Source organism: Pteropus alecto, unplaced genomic scaffold (genome assembly GCF_000325575.1).
Source record: "Pteropus alecto unplaced genomic scaffold, ASM32557v1 scaffold3, whole genome shotgun sequence".
NCBI lineage: Eukaryota > Metazoa > Chordata > Mammalia > Chiroptera > Pteropodidae > Pteropus > Pteropus alecto.
Genome location: NW_006442484.1, coordinates 67419208 through 67438302, shown reverse-complemented (window position 1 = coordinate 67438302; position 19095 = coordinate 67419208). Strand labels below are relative to the sequence as shown.

The following is a 19095-nucleotide window of genomic DNA, read 5'->3' as shown; positions in this document are numbered from 1 at the left end:
TGTTTTCTCGCCATTCATGCTCGTTCCTTGGACCCTCATCCCTGTCAAATCCTCATCCCCACCTAAGAGAGAAAGCAATCCTGTGGCCCTGTTGACTGCCCGGTCCGGGAGAGCGTGGAGGTAATGTGTCATTCAGTACAAGGCAAAAAAGGAGATCAATACTGTGAGTTGGGTTTCCCAAAGAGAACGAATCAAGGAGACGAGTCAGCCAGCCTACTTGCAGATAGAGACAACAAACGCACCAGGGTGTCCCCCGGCCAAGTTATCGTCAGGCCCCAAGGTCTTTCTGTCTTACAACGACCAGCCTCCAGCGTTGGTGAGGTATATCTACATGTAGCCCTGGGTAGCCTGCTTTTGTTCAGCATTCCAGGGTCCCCTTAGGGCTTCAAATCAGCCCATGGTGAATATGGATATAGAGGGATGCAGGTTGAGTTGTACATAACTTAGAGGTGACTGGCAGGCCGGAGACAGGGCTAGTCTTTGGGGAACTGTAAAGCGGCCCACAGGACACTCAGAGTAGGCTTTTGAACTTCTCACCTCTTGCAGGCTACTTCTGGAAGTCCCTAGGACTTGCTAGCTTCTTGAACACTGAGCTACATATGAAGGCGACGAGGAGGGTGGGCTAATTAAAAACTTGCTTCTGCTGTATGCCCAGCTCAGGGGGTGCCTAAAGCTAAGCCCTTGGGCTTAACAGCTTAACTTTTCACCTCTAACTACCACTGTGCCAACGAGTGCCCAGATCTGCAGTTACACTCGGGCCCTAGGTCAAAGTCAAAGTCACAACAACACCACTGAATCCCACATGGCCATTCACATACACAGTAGATACAGAGAACTCAAAGGCGGCAAAGACGCATACACACATATGAATAAATAGCTGTCAGCATGAACTCTCCCTCTCTGCATACACAACACTGTGACATTACCATCTGAACTAGCATTTCCATAAGTTAACATTTAAAGGAAACTGCCAGTCCCATTCACCCTTCTCCTTTCGCCTGGGTATGAGACAAATGAAATTGTGGGTGACCGTAGCAGCAAAAATGGTCTGACAGTTTACCACTGATATGTAAAAGGCTGGGCATACTGGTTGAGTTTCAAATGTATATCCAGCACACCGGCAATCCTTAGGCATCACTACAAAATCAGATTTGGATCTCGATGCGGACAATCTTATCCTTTACATAGTCTCATTCTATTCCCGATGCCTCCCCTTCTAGAGTAGTTGAGAGTCATCTAGGGCTATGACTACACTTGGGGTGGCAGGGCTCATTCCATTAGCAGGATCAGTGGTGAGGTGAGGGAACTGGGAGCGGAGCCATTGAGGGGAGGGAAGGAGGAATATGCCTTAACTTGTATGATATTCACTGATTTCTACATAGAGGGAAAATACAATTTTTCTTCATTGTTTTCAAGGCACTTAATAAAAAACACAAAGATTGGTGTGTGTGTGTGTGTGTGTGTGTGTGTGTGTGTGTGTGTGTAAGAACATAGGTCTCTCTGGGGTCGAAGCAGTGTTGTTAGCATTTTGGTCCACAGTACTTGCAGACTTCTGGTTAGACTTGCACACATCCTGGCTCTGACTCTCCTGGAAGGCTGAGGTGGTGGCTGTAACCCCAAGGAGAAATCAGTGTTTACTAGCCTATCAGAGAGATTAATTCATCAAAATGTTTCTGAACTGTCTGCTCAGCCTTTGTCATCACCTGATCACAGAGGCTGGACTCTTCTTTTTTCCTCTCCACTGTTCTCCTTTCCACACAATAGTCACCAGTTACATCTCATTGACAGAAAATAATATACTAGTAGCCTTTATTCCCCTACCCTGTCTCTGAGAATATCAAACAATGCGATTTCCTGGGGCTTAGAGACCTGACAAATTTGCGAGTGTGCGTGTGTATGTACGTGTGCATGCATGTGTGTACGTGTCGATGCATGTGTGTATGTATATGTTTTAGAAGAACAGGAGGAGGGAAAAGAAAAAGCAAAACCACCACCAGAGGCCCCGGGATGTAGCCTCACAGCCACAAGTTCTGGTCTGAATGGCTCCTCTTCACAAAGCACGTTAAGGCTTGTCCGCTTCTAACATGGAGGTGCTTCTATGGATTTTGACGTGTGAAGTTTCCTTTCTGGTTTGTTTTAAATCGCATATAAGAAATAGCTGACCCTAAAATGGCAATTTTCCCCTGGATAAAAAAAGTTAAAGGCAACAACATCCTACTTAAATGCTAGGACTAGAAATGGCAGCTTGTAGGGTTGGCTGGCGGAATCTATATCACAGCAAATCCCGTAAGTCATGAGAGGATCAGACGACAGGATAAGCTGGACAGCTTTTTTGTTTTTTAAGTTTTTTTCCTAAAGATGGAAAGTCTGAAAAGATCGTTTGCTTTTCAAGTGATTAGAAAGAAAAGGAGGAGAATAATGATCACCACTCTGCTTCTGTATTGGAAAAGTCATTCTCTTCTGCCTCTTTGAGTTGCTCACAGACCAAAGAAACAAAATATAATAACAAACTCACAAACAAAATAGAACTGTGACCCCAAAGAGATGAGCTTCCGTCTTTGTCCCACCAAGGACGCAGCCACCGCGGCGCTAGGTGGGTCATAACCCCCTGCTTGACTGTGTCTCCCCTCCTCCCCCGACTCGCCTGTCTGTCCTGTCCACACCTTCGGTATTCTGGATCGGTTTGATCGAGATTATGGCATTCAGTTTCCAAAGGAAAAAAAAAATTGTAATCTTCGCTAGCCCCTCTTGCTGGAATGAAATGTCAGATGTGATTCGGGTGCAATCCGTCAAGCCTCTGAGCAGCACTTCTGGTGGTTCATCTTGACCTTGTGCTTGAGGCCGTCGTAGAGCTCGAAGTTGTAGTTCTCCAGCGTGGTGCAGCTGCGGGAGCTCAGGCCTGAGTAGGAACAGGTGCAGTAGAGCAGGAGCCCAGCACACGTGGCCCCCAGGAGGACGCCCAGCGAGCTCATGGCGATGATGGTGATGAGGATGGGATCCAGCGTGTAGAGCCAGCTCTTTTCTTTGTCAGCTGAAGGGGCACCAGACCCTGAGGTCGGGGAAGAAGAGTTGCTCCAGTCCACCTCGTACTCATCTGTGACACAAAGCACACGAGAGACTGAAGGCATTGCTTCTTTCATGGTGAAATAACTGAACCTCCCCAGCCCAGTTCAGAGGTTCTGCAGAGCACAGGGTCAAGGAGTAGGATGCCAGAACTTACACCGCTTGGCTTCAAAGCCCAGCCCCGTCGCATCCTAGCTGTGTAATTTTGGGCAAGTTATTTAACCTCTCTTGGCCTCAACTCCCTCATCTGTGAAGTGGGGATACTAATAAAGTCTACTTCACTGGGTCGTTAGGAGGATTCAATGAACTGATATCTGTAAAGTGCTTGGTGTCTAGCACATGGTAAATACAGTCTAAGTAACTCAGATTATAGCAGAACCTTCAGGGTGCCTTTGGAGCACCAGCGATGTCCCCGTGCTCTGGGCACCCTCCTTTCTTTGCCGCGTCATCCCTCATTTCCAACTGCTTCAAGTTAAATTAAAGGACAGGCTGAGATTATTTTCATGGAAGAGTTTCTCGAGTTAGCATTCCTGGCCATCCAAGCAGCAGATTTTTTTTTTTTTTTTTGAGCCATCAGCCCTTACTTGACATATATTTTACTTGACATATATTTTACCCTCTACTCATGGGTTGAATTATGTCCCCTCCCCAGATTCATATTTTGGAGTCCTAACCCCCAGGACCTCAGAACGTGGCCTTATTTGGAGATAGAATCTCCACAGAAGTAATCAAGTTAAGATGAGGTCATTAGGGTGGGCCCTAATTCAATGTTCTTATAAAAAAGGGAAATTTGGAGACAGACACAGATGGGGGAATGCCAGGTGGGCATGGAGATGACCGTCTACAAATCAAGGAGAAAGGCTTGTAACAAATTTTTGCTTCACAGCCCTCAGAAGGAGCCGGTCCCGTTGACACCCTGATCTTGGATTTCCAATCTCCGGAATGGTGAGAAAATTCATTTCTGCTGTTTAAGCCACCCAGGTTGTGGTACTTTGTTAGGCAGCCCTAGACAATTAATGTATTTCTATAGTGTGGCTAAGGCATGACCACAACCATGGCTCATTTTGTGGGATTCCTAATAATTCCATGATGAAAGTAGGATAATGTAATTTTTTAAATAGATGAGGAGGTTTTACAATATTAAGAAACTAGGTACTCACTGAAGGTCCCAGAACTAGCAAGCAGTTACACCAGAACTAGGAATCGGGCTTCCCAGAACCCTCAGCCCTTGCTCTCTCTGGCCCTGCACAGTACTTCTGCTGCTTGATCCTTGGCAGCCTTTCTGTGGAGGCCAGCTGCGCAGCTTTGCCCATAAAAGGAGTGTGAGACTAGGTTTTGCAGGGAGCGTCTGCATTCAGTTAACAAGGTGCTGTTTGGGTTAGTCACTCTGTTTCTATAACTACACTTGAAGTGTTTGATTAAGGTCAGGTTAAAAGCAGCTGCTCTATAAACTGTTCTTAAATGCATTCATCTTGGTCTAAAGCTGTTCTTGGAGGGGGAACTTTGGTGATCTCTCTTGGAGATCGACTCTGGCACGTAGAGAAGCCCAGGGAGACCTGTGCTGCTCTGAGTCCAGGGAAGAAATTACATCTACATGTTTTCTCAGTGGTCCTCCAGTCAGGACTATTTCTTTAGCTTCTTGAAGTATGTGCATTTGGAGTGGGGAAATCAAGCTTGGAATAAATATGAAAATATGAGATGGGCAGTGTAAAAAAGAAACCTAAAACTTGCAGCAAGCCCCAACTTGGAATCTTGGGTAGTCTGAGAAGGGTTCCTATAAGCTAGAGAACCGGAAACCACAGGCTCCTGGGAGAGTTTTCATGTTTATACCCATTCCCTCAGCCCCTTTTCCAGAAGGAAGGCAATGGGTTCAAGAAGTGACTCGTATGTATAGAGGAGCCTGGTTTTCACTTCTAAAGGGCTTATCCAGATTTGAAGTCCATGAATGTTGAAAGTTCCCTAAAGTAGGGGACGTATTTTGGATTAGGCAGAGGGAACTCAATAAACTTTCTAAATCTCTAAATTTGACCTTGACAGAACAACTGATGGCTTCTTCTTTCCTCTCTGGACCCTTTTCACTTATATTTCTGACTGATAGTTCTAAATTCTGACCCTCTAATACCATGGGCATTATTTTTGTTGATGTCTTTATAACCAAACTTGAATTTCATGATTATCTGCTAAATCATAGCAACACTCACCATCAATTTCATCTTCATAGCCCTCTCTCTCGTGTATTTCTGGGATGTCCACTGTAACGAAAAAGAAAACAAACAAATCAAGTTATAATGAGTTCTATCACCATGGCTGAAAGGCAGAGATGCAACCTTCCTGAGAATGACTCCCCAGTGTGGTGGACAGCTAAAGCATCACATTTGCTTCTAGATCACTTAGTAGGCATATTACGGGAGTCTTTCCCCTTCAAATGATTTGTCTTTACTTCCAACAAAAACCAGAAGAACAAAAACCAAATAAATTCTTATTTGTGTTTTATAATGACTGTTGTTCATTACCAATACAGGTCTGAGCCTTATCTGAGGCGATTTCAGCGGCACCATATGCCCACCATCAGTTGCCATTACTGTGATGTTCATTTCGTATAACATGCTGCCCCTCCTCATATGCATGCATCTAAGTTGACACAAAATATAAGAGTCTTTTTCCTCTGGAGTTCAAATAAATGTATGGTAATTTTAAAAAGTCTTGTTTCATCATTATATGTTTTAATGTAGACATAGAACTGGAAAGAATGTTATGATGCCTATTCACCTTCACAAATCTGTGCAAATCATCTCTTGTCTTTCCTTCTCTATCTATTTTTCCTATTGGCTTTCTTCACAGTTTAGAATAGATCAAACATGAGCATCCAATCTGACTAGCCCAGGCTTGAAGAGAGCTAAGTTAATTTACTCTGAATTTTCTCCAGTATTATCACTGTCTTTTTCTTTTTTTATGATATTTTTTTGGGGAACGGGTAATACAGGTATCTCTATTCACTATGCTGTCCATCTTATAGAAATAAGAACCAATAAGAATTACCTGTCTAAAATAGTAAAATATTAAAAAAGAGAACTAAATATGTAGTGAAGAGCGGGGTCTTATCATTTCTTCCAATCTCACAAGTTAATTATGCCTGTCCCAGCTGTCAGCAGAATGGCACCAAGTGAATGTATGTGGCTCTTTAAGAGTTTTATTCAACTCAAAGTCAGGTGGACAACCTTGATGTTAGCAGTATAAATTGATATCCAAAAATCAAGGATTAAAACAAAACCAAAATCTCAAATGGCTAAAGTATCAAATGAGAAGGAAAAAAAACTTCAGACCAGCCTGAACTTCTTCCTTGTTAGCCCAACATCTCAGGGAAGGTCTACTTGACCATGACCTGAAGTGAGGGTTGAGCCATCATGGCCATACACGAAATTTAGTCTTTTCCTGCAGGTATTATTTATAATTGTGTTAGAAGTCTTCCTCATTCCTGGCCAAAGTGCTAAAGCACATTCTTATTCTCTTGGTTGCTAGGAAGGGATGCACAAAACAACATGCCAAGACCCTATTTGAAAGGACCAATGCCACGTGGCACTGATCTTCCACAAATCCAGCCTGCTCCTGGCATGTTTATAACATAGCAACTGGCACTTGCAGGCCATGCCAGCTTTCCCACCTCATTGCCCATCCCCTGCATTATTCTTTGGGCCCCTACGATGCAGGCTGTTTTCTTGGAATGAAGACGTGAACGTGAATCAACAAGAGGCAGGTGGTGTCTGTCACAGGGATCAAATCAAGCTTGTGACAGAGTTTTTTTTTTTTTTAACCTTATGCAGAAAACTAACATGGAAGAAAGCCATCACATTTCCAACAATTAATCGTTTTGATGGGATGCTCATATGTCTCAACACCTTCATGGCTAAAAGATGCAGAACACTGGATAAGAATATCTGAACAGCCTAGGACGAACACTGTTGGGCTCCTGCCAGTGACTTTTGGGCCAAATCCTGTTCTTACTTTTAGGGATTCGGTCTCTGCCAAAGATGTGACAAATTCTTGCAGGCTAGAATGCCTTCTTGCTCCATCTCACACCCTCAGGGAAGAACTCATAGGACACTATTGATGACAGGCTGGAAAGGGGTGGATGTAGCATGAATTTTAAAGGAAAAAGGGTAAGAGGATGGTAATGACTATGAGAACAATTTTTTTCCCCAGGGGATCACAGCCTCTTGTATCTGGAAGCGGAGGACTAGAAGAGATGACCTACCAAGGTCCATTTTTAAGGCTCTATGAAATCGATTGTCTACACGTGGCTGAAATTTCTGCATCTGGAGAATCAAGGCTACTTAAGGTGAAGAAGAACACAATAGAGGCTTGACTTGGCTTTTGACTGCTTTCAGCAGTTTGGGTGTGTGGGAAGGGGTTGAAAAAAGGATAAATTAATCAACATTTTCAAAAGCGCATCTGTTCACCAAGCCTTAAAGAAAGAATAGCACACTGGGGAAAACCCAAATAAAGGGAACATTTGTACAAAAAGCAATTTACTTTGATAGAAATTTTCTCTAGTTCCTTTGCTAATATTCTTGATATCTGTGTTTGATTAAGAGCTTTCTTTCTCAAAAGCTTATTTGCCCTTCATGGGCCACTTTCCTTTTCTGTTGAGCCCGGTAGGTAAACCTCAGCCTGTTTCCTTAGGATGCTGGCAGGAAGGAGTGTGGTTCTCCCACTGGGTCCCTGTAGTTTTAGCAAAGAAAAGACAAGGATAGGGAGGAGGGAGGAGTGATGAGCTAGGAGCTCAAAGCAGAGGATGGAGGTAGCATCCTCTGGGAAGAAAAAATTACAGCCACAGGTCGGGGACCTAACTCAGGGAATGATAGCAAAACATTGTGGGGACCAGGGACTTGGGATTTTGTTTTAAAATTTTTTTAATGAGAAAAACTTGGAGAAGAACTTCCAGGATTCTGTTTTAGTGAGTGGGTTGTTTGTGAGTGTGAGATGGATGAGGGAGAGTGGAATGGGCCACACCTCTGGGAGAACACAGATCAGGAATGGATCTCACCACCCACATGACTTCCACTCTCAACCCTTTGTGCTCATATGACCCTGTTTCTTTCTGGGCCCCCAGTGTGGATTCAATCTCAGGCCATTCTGACTGCAAAGACTGAATTCTGATTTTCAGTACTGTATTATGGCCAGAGGACAGTGATCCTCCCCTCGCCCGCCCCACCCTCAGGTCCAAATCTGCACTTAAGTTCTCTGGGTGTGGGCAGGACACTGCAAATACCCTTTTTTAACAGGAAAAAAAGGTTTTCTAACAGGAAAAAAGAAAAAAAAGAAGACTGGATACATACTCTCTGGCTGTTTTGCCTGCTTTGTTCCCTTACGACTTTGATGGGAACTAGAGAAGATCTCTCACACATGTGAAGATGTGATGGTCTGCAATGTGGGGCTTCACGTTTTCCATGATAGGCATTACTCAAAAAGGGAAAGCCAGTTTACACTGTTCTCCAAAGGGCAGTCTTCATTAACAGATGAACCAATCAACCAGTCATCACTTATTAAGAAGGTTTACGAAGTGCCCAGAAACCATATCGAAGACTTTGGGAAATGAAGATGTATGGGACCATGTGTCTACAATGAAGCCCCTTCAGCACGGTTGGGAAACAAAGACTTGCCCATGCCAGAATAACATAAAACAAGGGGTGCATTGTGAAGGGGATGTTAAGCACTGCTGGAGCCCAGGGCAGGGACTGGGCACATGAGGCTGAGCCACTGCCAGGAAGGAAACTGGGGAGTGAGGAGGAGGATGCTGTAGAATTGAGGCCGCTGCGAGGTAGGGGTTGGGAGTCCTAGGAATGCTTTCAAACATGGCACCTGAGCCTTTTAACTCATACACTGAACTCTTGGGTTTGGGCTGGAATTCATTTTTATCAGATCCCCTGAGGAATTTAAAGAGAGTGCCTGCTGGGCCCCAAATCGTCCACCTTGTAGTTCCTGACATGAGAGGCAGGTCCCTGCTCCCCTCCCGCTTCACCAGCTGCTGCGGAGCAGCATAGAGAGAGGACGAGGCACTCGTGAGTGACTGGAAGGGAGTTTAATAGAGTTGGAGTAATCAAGTAAGCAGAGTAGCCCCTATTTAAAAAGACAAACAAACAAGACGCCCACTTCGACAAAGCATAGTCATTGTCATATTGACATCGAACCTCAGGCTGGAAGTCCCCCTGGCTCCCCAGGAGTCCGTTCCCTTAGCATCATCGAGAGGTGGGTTAGGTACACAGTGAAGAATGATTCAAGGTCTCACCTATCTCCCATTATTCTGATTTTTTCCAGAGTGAGAGATCTAGTTATTAAAACATCCACTGGACTGTTCCAGGCACCCCCTCCAAATATTCTCTGGTGTCCTCATCAGCAGATGTAGTACTATGGCACAACGGGTGAACAGCCAAACCCAGTTACGAACTGAACCTACTTTAAGGAGATATATTTTCCCCAAGGGGTCTGGAACCCCGCCTGGCTGTGTAAGACCACACATGCTACGCAGGGGAAACGCCCCAGACACTCCACCTGCAGCCGGGGAATTCCCTGCTAAGTGTGATTTAGGTCTCAAGAAAGCTTTCTCTGCGTTCTTCCATGTCTCTGTCTCTGTCTCTGTCTCTCTCACACACACATACACACAGAGTCTTTATCTTCTCTCCCTTATTTTCTTCCATTTTTTTTCCTCCTAAATTTAAATCCTTTGGGATCAGTTTGCTCTTCTGCTTTCCTGTTACAGAAAAATCACTACCTTCACTTTTACCCCTTCTGCTCTGCTGTGGTCTCCTGTGAGTGTATTGGCAGTGACATTGTTCTGTGTACTTTCTGCATTGTAAAGCAAGCTTGACAGGACTGCTAGGAGAGCGAGAAGTCTGCCCCAAGCCCCTGGCTACTTTTAGATCAATGACTTACAATAATAGTCCATCCCTGGGTCACTTGCATACAGATCATTTCAGGACACCAACATACACTGGTTCTCTCTGTAGAGTCCCTTTCATGCCAACTCTGAGCAGTGGATTCGGAGGCTTGGTTGAAGCTGAGGACAGGTTTGCCATCCAGAATGTGTAACAGAGACACTCTAAGGACCTTCCAGATTCAGTTACACTCTCTGCCTGAAAGCAAGCCACAGCAGATATGGAGGAGCACCAGCTGCGAGCAGACTGCCTCCTTCTCGTCCGAGTTCTGCTACTCGCTTCAGGTGTGGGAGCCTGGATGAATCACTGACCTCCTGAGTTTCTATTTGCTCCTCTGTAGAATGATCACTGATGTTCTTTCCTGCTTTAGAATTTTATTTTTATGGGAAGAAAATTAGAATGCCACGAAGGTCCTTCTAGTGAGGGCTCTCTGAAGAGGGCTGCTGGTTGAAGTAGACAAGGAGACTTCTACAGAAAAGGGCTCGATGGCCACACAGTGCTCACTGCCCCAGTCTTTGCCCCAGATCTGTCCTTTCCTAGAAGTGGTCTCTCCCTGAAGGCGTCCACCTTAAAGTGTACGTGGAAACAGAAGACCATGAAAAGAGCAGATAGAGGGAAGCCATGAGGTTCCATGTTTTCGATACTTGCTCGTTTGGCTTAGGAACCAGTCCTACCAACCGGGAATCCAGGAACTGACAGAGGGTACATCTTGCACAGAGTTTTAAGCCTCCACTTTAACGGAGGCAGAGCTGATAAAAACCTCATGGCAAGCCAACGTTAATACGTCCACTTAACCCACCAAACTGCAACCAGCCTTTAAAACGAGGCTCGAAGAGACTCTTTCACAGAGGAAATTGTTCCTTTTCATGGGTACCATGAATGGGTACCAGGTGTCACCGCTTTCATTTTAAAGAGGAAGAAATTGAGGAAGGAAGGGAGAAAAATGCAATAAGTCATTGAACAAATCAGCAGTAGGACCGAGAGTAAGCCACATGCTTAACACCTCGTTTGGGGCTGTGATCTGTGTGGGATAAGCTCTTGGTCACTTCAAGCCCTTGTTGAATTTGATTCCAAGTTCCCGAATGCCAGTTAAATTACTACACTGTTTGGATGGGAGTAGCCTTCAGAACGTTCTCTGAGCCATTTTGTTTTGATCCCAGCAGGAGATACAACACTGGGACCAAAATAAATGAGAAATTATGGAGGACTAGGAGATATTTCTTGGCCCTCCAAAGTGTTTAATTTAGTTCACCATTTAGTATTGGCTAAAGGTTCCCCCTCCCCACTACAGTCAATTTTCCTAATTCAGTTTGCCCAGCCCCAGTTGCTGTAAGAAGCCAAAAGTTCAATGTTGCTCTAAACTTTGGCAAAGCTCTTCCACAGAGAGCTAGTCTACTCGAGAGCCATTCAACCCTTGCTGGGTTTGGCTTGAGTTTAAAAACACCACCAGAAGTTCCTTTATCATGGGTTTTCATCTCCTGGGCTATAGCCAAATGTATGCAAAGTCAGGGTAAAAATTATTTTTTTTGAGTTTTCAAATGGGTTCAGGCTAAAAAGGAAAAGGGAGCTTGGTTTGAGATAACGGAAGAGTCTGAACTCGAATTTAGCCATTATTTTCTATTATTTTTAGTTAAATAACTAGGAGGAAACACTAAAAAGAATTGGCAATACCAATTGCAAACGAGAAGGCAGTGAAATGACCTAGTCATACTTTCAAGTGTTGAGCAGCTGGGGACAGGACAGCTCCACCGAGTCCCAACAATGCGTGAAACTAAGAAAAACACAGCCAGAGAAATGTTTAGCTAGAAAGACAGGCTTACAATTGTTCAGGCTGGGAAAACCCAAGAACGTAGATGGAAGACAATTCTGGAATCTCTTCCTGACTTTAGGTCTTTGAAAAATAAGAGCTATTCTCCATTACTGTAAGCAGATATGTCAACAAGGCAGAGACTCTTCACACTTTTGTTGGCTACCTTTTCTTAGTTCATGAAGGTGGGAAAAACAGAGGAAATTTCAGGGAAAAACGAGTGTCTGCCCAGTCTTTGTCCTGAGATGTTAGGGAAAAAATCTACCTTCACATTTCAGGATGTTCCCCCAGCAGGTTTTCTCCTCAATAGTCAAGAAATGCGCATATTGGAAACACCATGCAGCTGGAGCTGTTTGGAACCTGGGTCAAGTGCAAGGATGAAGGCAAAGAAACGAAACCGCATCCCCTTCCAATGAGAAAAAGGATGTCTTTTTAAAGATTGTCCCTCATATTTTATAGGTGTTTGGAAACAACTCTCTATACCCATGGGCTGGCTATACTTAGAAGCTGGGAGGCTCTTCCAAACACAAGAATGAATGACTCTCTGATAAGATTTTAGGGGTTCCAAAAAGGTACCTCTGTCTACCTATTCAAGAAGTGATTCCCCCCAGAAGCCTGCTGGTGACCAACGTAACCGTGTATAGTTATGTAATTATGACGTAATAGAACGATGCTTCTGGCTGTAGATTTGGTCCCCTGTCAGAATGCAACTAGTTGGAGAAAATGACCAACTGAGCTTTCATGTGAAGGACTCTGACCCCTACTTTTCTGGGAGGAGGCTTTGGTGGCAGGAGGGCAGAGGAGTGGAGACAGATCCTCCTCGGGGAAAGAGGAGGGGACAGTGGCCCTCCAGGAGTTGCAGAGCAGGCAGTGATGATGGTGCTTGGGCCCCGGGATTCCCATGATCAGTATTATTGAGATCACACTCTTGGTCTGAGGCTGGCCGAGGCCGATGAGGTCACCCCAGGGCTCCTTTGACACTCTCTGTCAGCTCCCCTCTGGGTCCTAATGATTATCTTCCCACCTCAGGACCAGCTGTCAGAACTGCCCTAGAGAAGCGGTGGGGAACCCCACACTAGTCCCTGAGGACTGATGCTCCTTTTCCCAGTCCCTTGTGGCAGTAGGGAAACACAAAGGGACAAAACAGTTCTTTAACAGCTGTACTAAAATGAAGCCTCAATAACCAGCAGGCCAGCTGAGAATAGGACTTTGGTCAAGGCCACCTCCAGCTCAAAGCTTTCTCTGCATTCCCATCATTACTGGAGCTGGCTGCTCGCTAACAAGTTACAGAGAACTCCAGTCCAGGCAGCCTGTTAATGAGGCCGGCTGCCTGAGAAAGAAACTGCTACGGTCGAAGGCCAAGACATGCTACACTGTCATCCCAGTTCTGGATCAGAGCCTTTGCTTTTCAGTGTTAGTTAATGGCATTAAAAGGGTTCAATTTTGCATAATTATGCACAGAAGACAAAACAAGGCACGTGTGTGTGTGTGTGTGTGTGTGTGTGTGTTTGCATAATTATGCACAGAAGACAAAACAAGGCACGTGTGTGTGTGTGTGTGTGTGTGTGTGTGTTGACATGTCTCTAGTTCACCCACATCTCAAGCTTATGTTGCCTTTTTTTCCTGAGCCATCAGAGTCATCTACCCAAGCCCTCTGCCCCAGAGTTAACAGTTCTAGATTTGGGGCAGGTCAGAGAAAGGCCAGAAAGCCGTACAGCCGTAGAAACTATCCATTATGCTCATAAAGTCACATTATCATGAACCTTTTGTCTTAGCACTTGGTAGAAACCAGGGTAGTGCTCTTGGAGGAAATGGTGTTTTGAACTAATGGGTCCGTTGTTTTCTCTTCCATTTGCCATTCCTCATTGGAGCCATTTAGAGCTAGTAGCTTTGCCTGTACACGTAAACCTTTCACTGGAAAAAGACCTTGTCATCTGGTGCCTTTCCTCGGGTCATATTAGCCCTGAACCTCCTCAGAAGGAACCTGGACAATGCCTTCAGCCTGGAAAGCCCGCTCCTTTCAGGGTTGGTGTGGGGGCCTTGGTCACAAGACTCCAAGAATTGGAGAATCTCGGTTAGCATGTAGGCCTACTCGTGGCTGTTGGAATATTTTAGTCTGCGGCACAATACTGTGCACTGACCTTAAAGAATGTTTTTTTACATGAATTTTTTAGTAGGAAACATAAATAAATAACAGCAAGGCACAGCACACTCTTTGAAGCAACCAAGTGGAACTCATTAATCATGGAGAACAGGGCTCTGCCAGCTGAACCCAGGGACAGAATTAACTCCTGGGCTACAGCTGCCACAGTTCCGGTGAGCTGCCACTTACAGCTAGGCCCACATTCTCCACATATTGGCAGTTAAAAAAAAGTCCCTGAGATTAAAATACCCTTTAGTTAAAACTGTCCAAAGTCTTCTTTCGCAAGCACTCTGACCACTTTAGAGAAAAAGAGATAGTCACAGAGATTATGTGTCTTGTGCAAATGGGGCAGGGGATATCAACCAGGATGTCACTATTTTGTTACCCTCTCAAAAAGGGACAAGTTCTTTTAAAAGGAAAACTTCAGCCACTTGAAGCATCTATTAAAATGAAAACAGGCACACCACTGGACCCAGAAATTCTATCGGAAAGAAACATATGCATAAAGAGGCAACTTCAAGGATATTCATTGCAGTAGTGTTTATAATAATAATAAAAAAGAATAAAACTAGACAGGACCTAAATAACCACCAGTAGGAGAGAAGTCAATAAACTATGGTACATCAATACAGTATATAATGCTACACAATAGCTAAAAAGGATGGGGTAAATCTGTCGGTGTGTACTGAAGCATCCTCAAGACTATTCAATGAAAAGATGCAAGTTGTCTGACAAAGAAAGCAAACACTATGATACCATCTACAGAGAACAAAACCAAACCCCAATCAAACCAAACCACAGAATTGGACACAAACACGTACATTCGTAAAGGCATAAAACGACGGCTGGAAGCCTATACCCCCAACCACCTCTTGTGGTTACTCTCTCTGGGCAAGAGAGTGGGACTGGTTAATAATGAAATGGTCTTTTACTTTTTCTGTATTAGTTTCACTTTTTCAAGATGTAGTTGTGTATAACTTGTAGGTTATAAAAGAAAAAGACGGGGAATCAGACAGTTACTATTCTAAAAATTTCCCCAACGCCCTCCTTCATGAACCTCTCCTGTCGTAAGACTCTGAGAAAAGGTGTTTCCCCACCTGACACCCAATCCTGTCTCCAGCACATCTGTTGCTGACTCTTCGAATGGCCATTTCTATTTCTTGGTCCAGTGCCCATGGGATTTTAGATTTTTGGGGGGCTCTTGAAGGTCAGTGACCACAAAGCCCAAGAATTACCCAGAAGAGAGGAGAATGATTTTAGACATCCTGCCCACCAACTGGGCTTGGGGCTAGAAGGGCTTCTGCTGATTTTCCTGAAGCACCTAGACTCTCCATCATGCCAGATCATGCCGTAAGGGGTTTTACGCTTGGCGATTCCCCAAATCTCATATATCTTCAGGGCTTATGTCTGGGGCCAAACGGAAACTCCTCCACATAAGTTAGTATGAATTTCCTCTGGCTGAGGCCTGTGGCCTGAATGATGCCTTCTGAGGGTTCAGGCTTCTGATTATATCGAACCTCTACACATACCCCGGTGCCAGGCTTCATTAAATCCTATACTCTTCCTAGCGTTTCACTTATTTATATAAGGTGATTCTTTCCGAGACCATCCCCGCTCCTTTTTCTCTAGTTGGATTTGTTTTGTGTTTTTTTTTTTTTTTTGGGCCATCACTGAAGGGGATGAAAGGCAAACTACAGCTGTGAGAGCCCCAGCAACGTGCACAATTAAAGAGCGTAAACCAAGCTGCACTGACAGATCTGCAGTTTGGCTCAGATGTGTAGCCCATAACGCAGACAAATCAAAACTTAAAAATAGAGCTCTTTTCATCAAAGATTACAGAAAGGCCACGATGTTTGTGCAAAACAACTGTAGAGTCAGTAAAGAGGGGCGAGGAAAACAAACACCATGCCACAGCAGAATCTCTGGGCCTTGGTTTTCTGGGCTAGGAGGACAGGGTCTTGTTTCAACAGTGAGAACGCACATTTAAACCATCATAAAGGGCCAGGTAGGATCCAAAACACACCATACTGGGCCTTGACATCTGGTATTTATGATGCATGGAAACACAATTTCTGTAACATTTATGCTCGAGCTCGGTCTGAAATACCACGCTGATAAGTGCTGTGTTTGATGCCTAAGATTAGAATCCTAATGGTCTGCCGTATGGGGAAGAGAGAGTACCTCTGGAATAAGCTTTGGGACTAGAACCAAGGCAGGAAGAGCAGTGATGAAATTCTTAAAAGTGGTTCCAAAAACAGTAAAGGCTAACGAAACAGAAGCGCTGGCTAATTTAATTTAGTCTGGCAAATTTGGTCCCAGGCCACCTCAGGAAAATGTTGACCGAGTCTAGGTCTTTGCCTGAAAGAAATACTTTTGAGATACTTTCATTTCATCCCTTACTAATGGGAACAAATGGCTTTTAGGAAAGCCAAATGTTATTTAGACGAAATGGGTAATTTTGCTTGTCATTAGAGGAACGAACAAAGCTCTAATCATGGACATTCTACTGTATTTTCCTGCAGAGGACAAATAGTGACATCTATACTGAACGATATGTACTAAAAGAGCTTCCTGTAAGATCCGAAAACCAGAAGCCTGTTTCCTTTTAGCGCAAGTTGGATAGGTTTCATGGCTGTAAAAGCATTCTTTCCTGGATCTAGGTTTAAAGAAGGGGAAAAAAAGCAGTACTCTGGCAGAAATAGGATCTTCTGGACATGCCCCTCTCCTTAAGACCTTCTTGGACTCCTGAGTGTTTCCTGTGTTGATGAAATGCTCCTAATACACCCCCTGAATAAGGGATGGTAGAAAATCCTTCTACGACCTCTTTTTGACCACATTCTAGAAACACTGAACAGCTGGAGGTTGTAGTTCCTAGATTTTTTTCTCCTAATCCCCCTCTGATAGAAATATTTTATATAACTAATCGCTAACTATCCAAAGAGGAGAACCGAAGAAAAATATTTGTCATTAAGATCTGGCTTATTGAGTAAGTCTCCCCAAGCCTCTCTCCTCAATGAGTTGAAGGAATGTTTCTTTTATAAACTTTTCTACCCTGATTGTTCCAGTTTTACAATGATCATATAATAATTTGCTCCGAAATGAAGTCTGAAATATTTTTGAGCCTTGAACATGCAACAAGTTCTCATTTTGTCTGGGGAAGTGCTCATAAACTGGAGATGGAGGTTCCCCCAGAAGTAATAATTTGGTAGGCAAAAGGTAAGACATCGCCACTTCTCTTCCCAAGGAAGTAATCTGTCTCCGTAGAGCTGAGTACATGATTCAGCCTCAAAGGTCCCATTTCCTTAGAGGACCCTTTGAAAGTAAAGTCCAATCTCCAGGGGTTTGCCATCAAGAGAAATTTTGTGGAAATCACGTTGAGCAATTTAGCACTTAGCAACTTTTGCAAAATCCCACACCAATCATAAAAGTTGGCTCCGCTGCACAAATTGGATAAAACTCCTAACAAGCAGTAATAAATATTAAAAAAAAAAAAAAAAAGAAAGAAAAGCTGGCATTCAGCCTCAAGGAGAAAAACCCACCTACCTCCCACAGAAATGCCCTGCAGCTCAGAAGGCAACGTGTAAAATTCGAAAACATCAGTTTGTTCAAAGCCTACATTTCAACTTTGTTCTCACAGGCAAAGGGGGAAAAAAAATCCAGATGTTTGTATAAAAATATCATCATTTTATTACATTCCACACAATACATTTTCAAATAGTTTCCAATGTTCACAAGTTATTTGACACACAGGCAACTGAGCAATGCAAGAGTTGTCACAGTTATAGGGAGAGGAAATAAGAATAGGAAGTTAAAATTTTAAATTTTTCTTGTCTTGTTGTTCTTTGGTCATTTTTGATTATTTAGGTGTTTGCTTGCCTGCTAGTTCCATTTTCAAGACAGAGTCTTTCTAAAGATGGAGTATTAACCTCAGAAATGTTACTGGATTTCCGATTCTATTCTGGCTTTAATCCCAAAAATGTGGGATAAGACAAAAGACAATTTTGTTTTTAGCCTCCTGTTTTGTCAGTGGCAATGCTGTGATCTTTTTTTTTCTTTTTTCCCCCCTTTTCTGCCTTTATCAGCTATTAGGGGATAGCAATTGCTAGCATAATACCAAGGAAAAGATTTTTCACCCTAGCGATAAGGGATTCCCTCCTGCGTCTATTCACGTGAAACCTCTACTAAGGCAAAAACTTTACCACCCGGAGCTAGACCTTCAATTCATTCATTCATTTGTTTATATTTTATTAGTTGCTATCACCTCTTTGTCTTCTGAGAAGCAACTCTAAACACATGCATGCATGCATTCACCTGTCCAGTATATTTTTCTTAGAAGAGAATGACCCTTCCCTCCATTAAATAAAGAATTTTTCTTTTTAAAGCTGCAAGGCATGATTTTGTAGCAGAGCTGCCCTTTCAGCATAGTACCTAGATAATACTATGAAAGTTGCTGGGGCTGAGAGGAGAGAGAGCGAGAGAGAGAGTAAAAGAGAGAGAGAGAGAGAGAGAGAGAGAGAGAGAGAAAGTGTGACATCCCCAGCTGAAGTGCCTCATGGGATTCATGAAGATTTGAGCAGTCTCATATTCTCAGCTATGGCAAGTACATAAAGATAATGCCACATGGGGCATCAGATAAAGATACAGCAAATTCACAAAGTTGTTGTCATCTTCTTTTGAAGAAGGGAAATCCTCAAGGGTATATGGTAACTCAGACAGTTGCTATACTGGCTGGATTTTCCAGGTGTAATTTCCTGACACCACACCTCCATGGGGCACCTACAAGGATGTCAGTCATTTTGAGGGAATGCCTGGCCCCAAACGCACAACTGTATGTGGACACCTGAGATAAAAAGCCCTTAGTGACTGGCACAGAAATCATCATGTGGTATCATGGGCTCCCGCCCCTCCTCCCTCTCCCTGCTTCTTTTCCCATCTTCAGCTGGGGTAGGACACTTCTTGAAATCTCAAGGTAGCTCGTACGCTAGCCTTTCATCTTTTTTCTTTTCTTGGCAGGGCTGCCGTGGTTGAGACAGAGTAGTTCTTTGAAATAGAATAAGAGTGGGAGAGCACCATTCTTTCAGGAGGATGAAACAAACCAGATGTGAAAGTATGTGTGCTGGAGAGACCAACCGAATGCTAAATCTCTCCCA

The 19095-nt window shown here is 43.8% G+C and overlaps 1 protein-coding gene across 2 annotated transcripts in view; it reads right to left on the bottom strand.

Moving 5' to 3' along the window:
* Positions 1-7: 7 nt before the first annotated feature.
* Positions 8-19095, bottom strand: part of NRP2 (neuropilin 2) — a 117027-nt gene continuing 97939 nt past the window's right edge. For both annotated transcript variants that reach the window (XM_025039274.1, XM_006921379.3), the window contains exons 16-17: positions 5265-5315; positions 8-3094 (exon numbers count right to left, since the gene is read on the bottom strand). In XM_025039274.1, coding sequence (XP_024895042.1) covers positions 2790-3094; positions 5265-5315 — 356 coding nt within the window. In that variant the 3' untranslated portion in view covers positions 8-2789. The remainder of the gene's footprint in view (positions 3095-5264; positions 5316-19095) is intronic.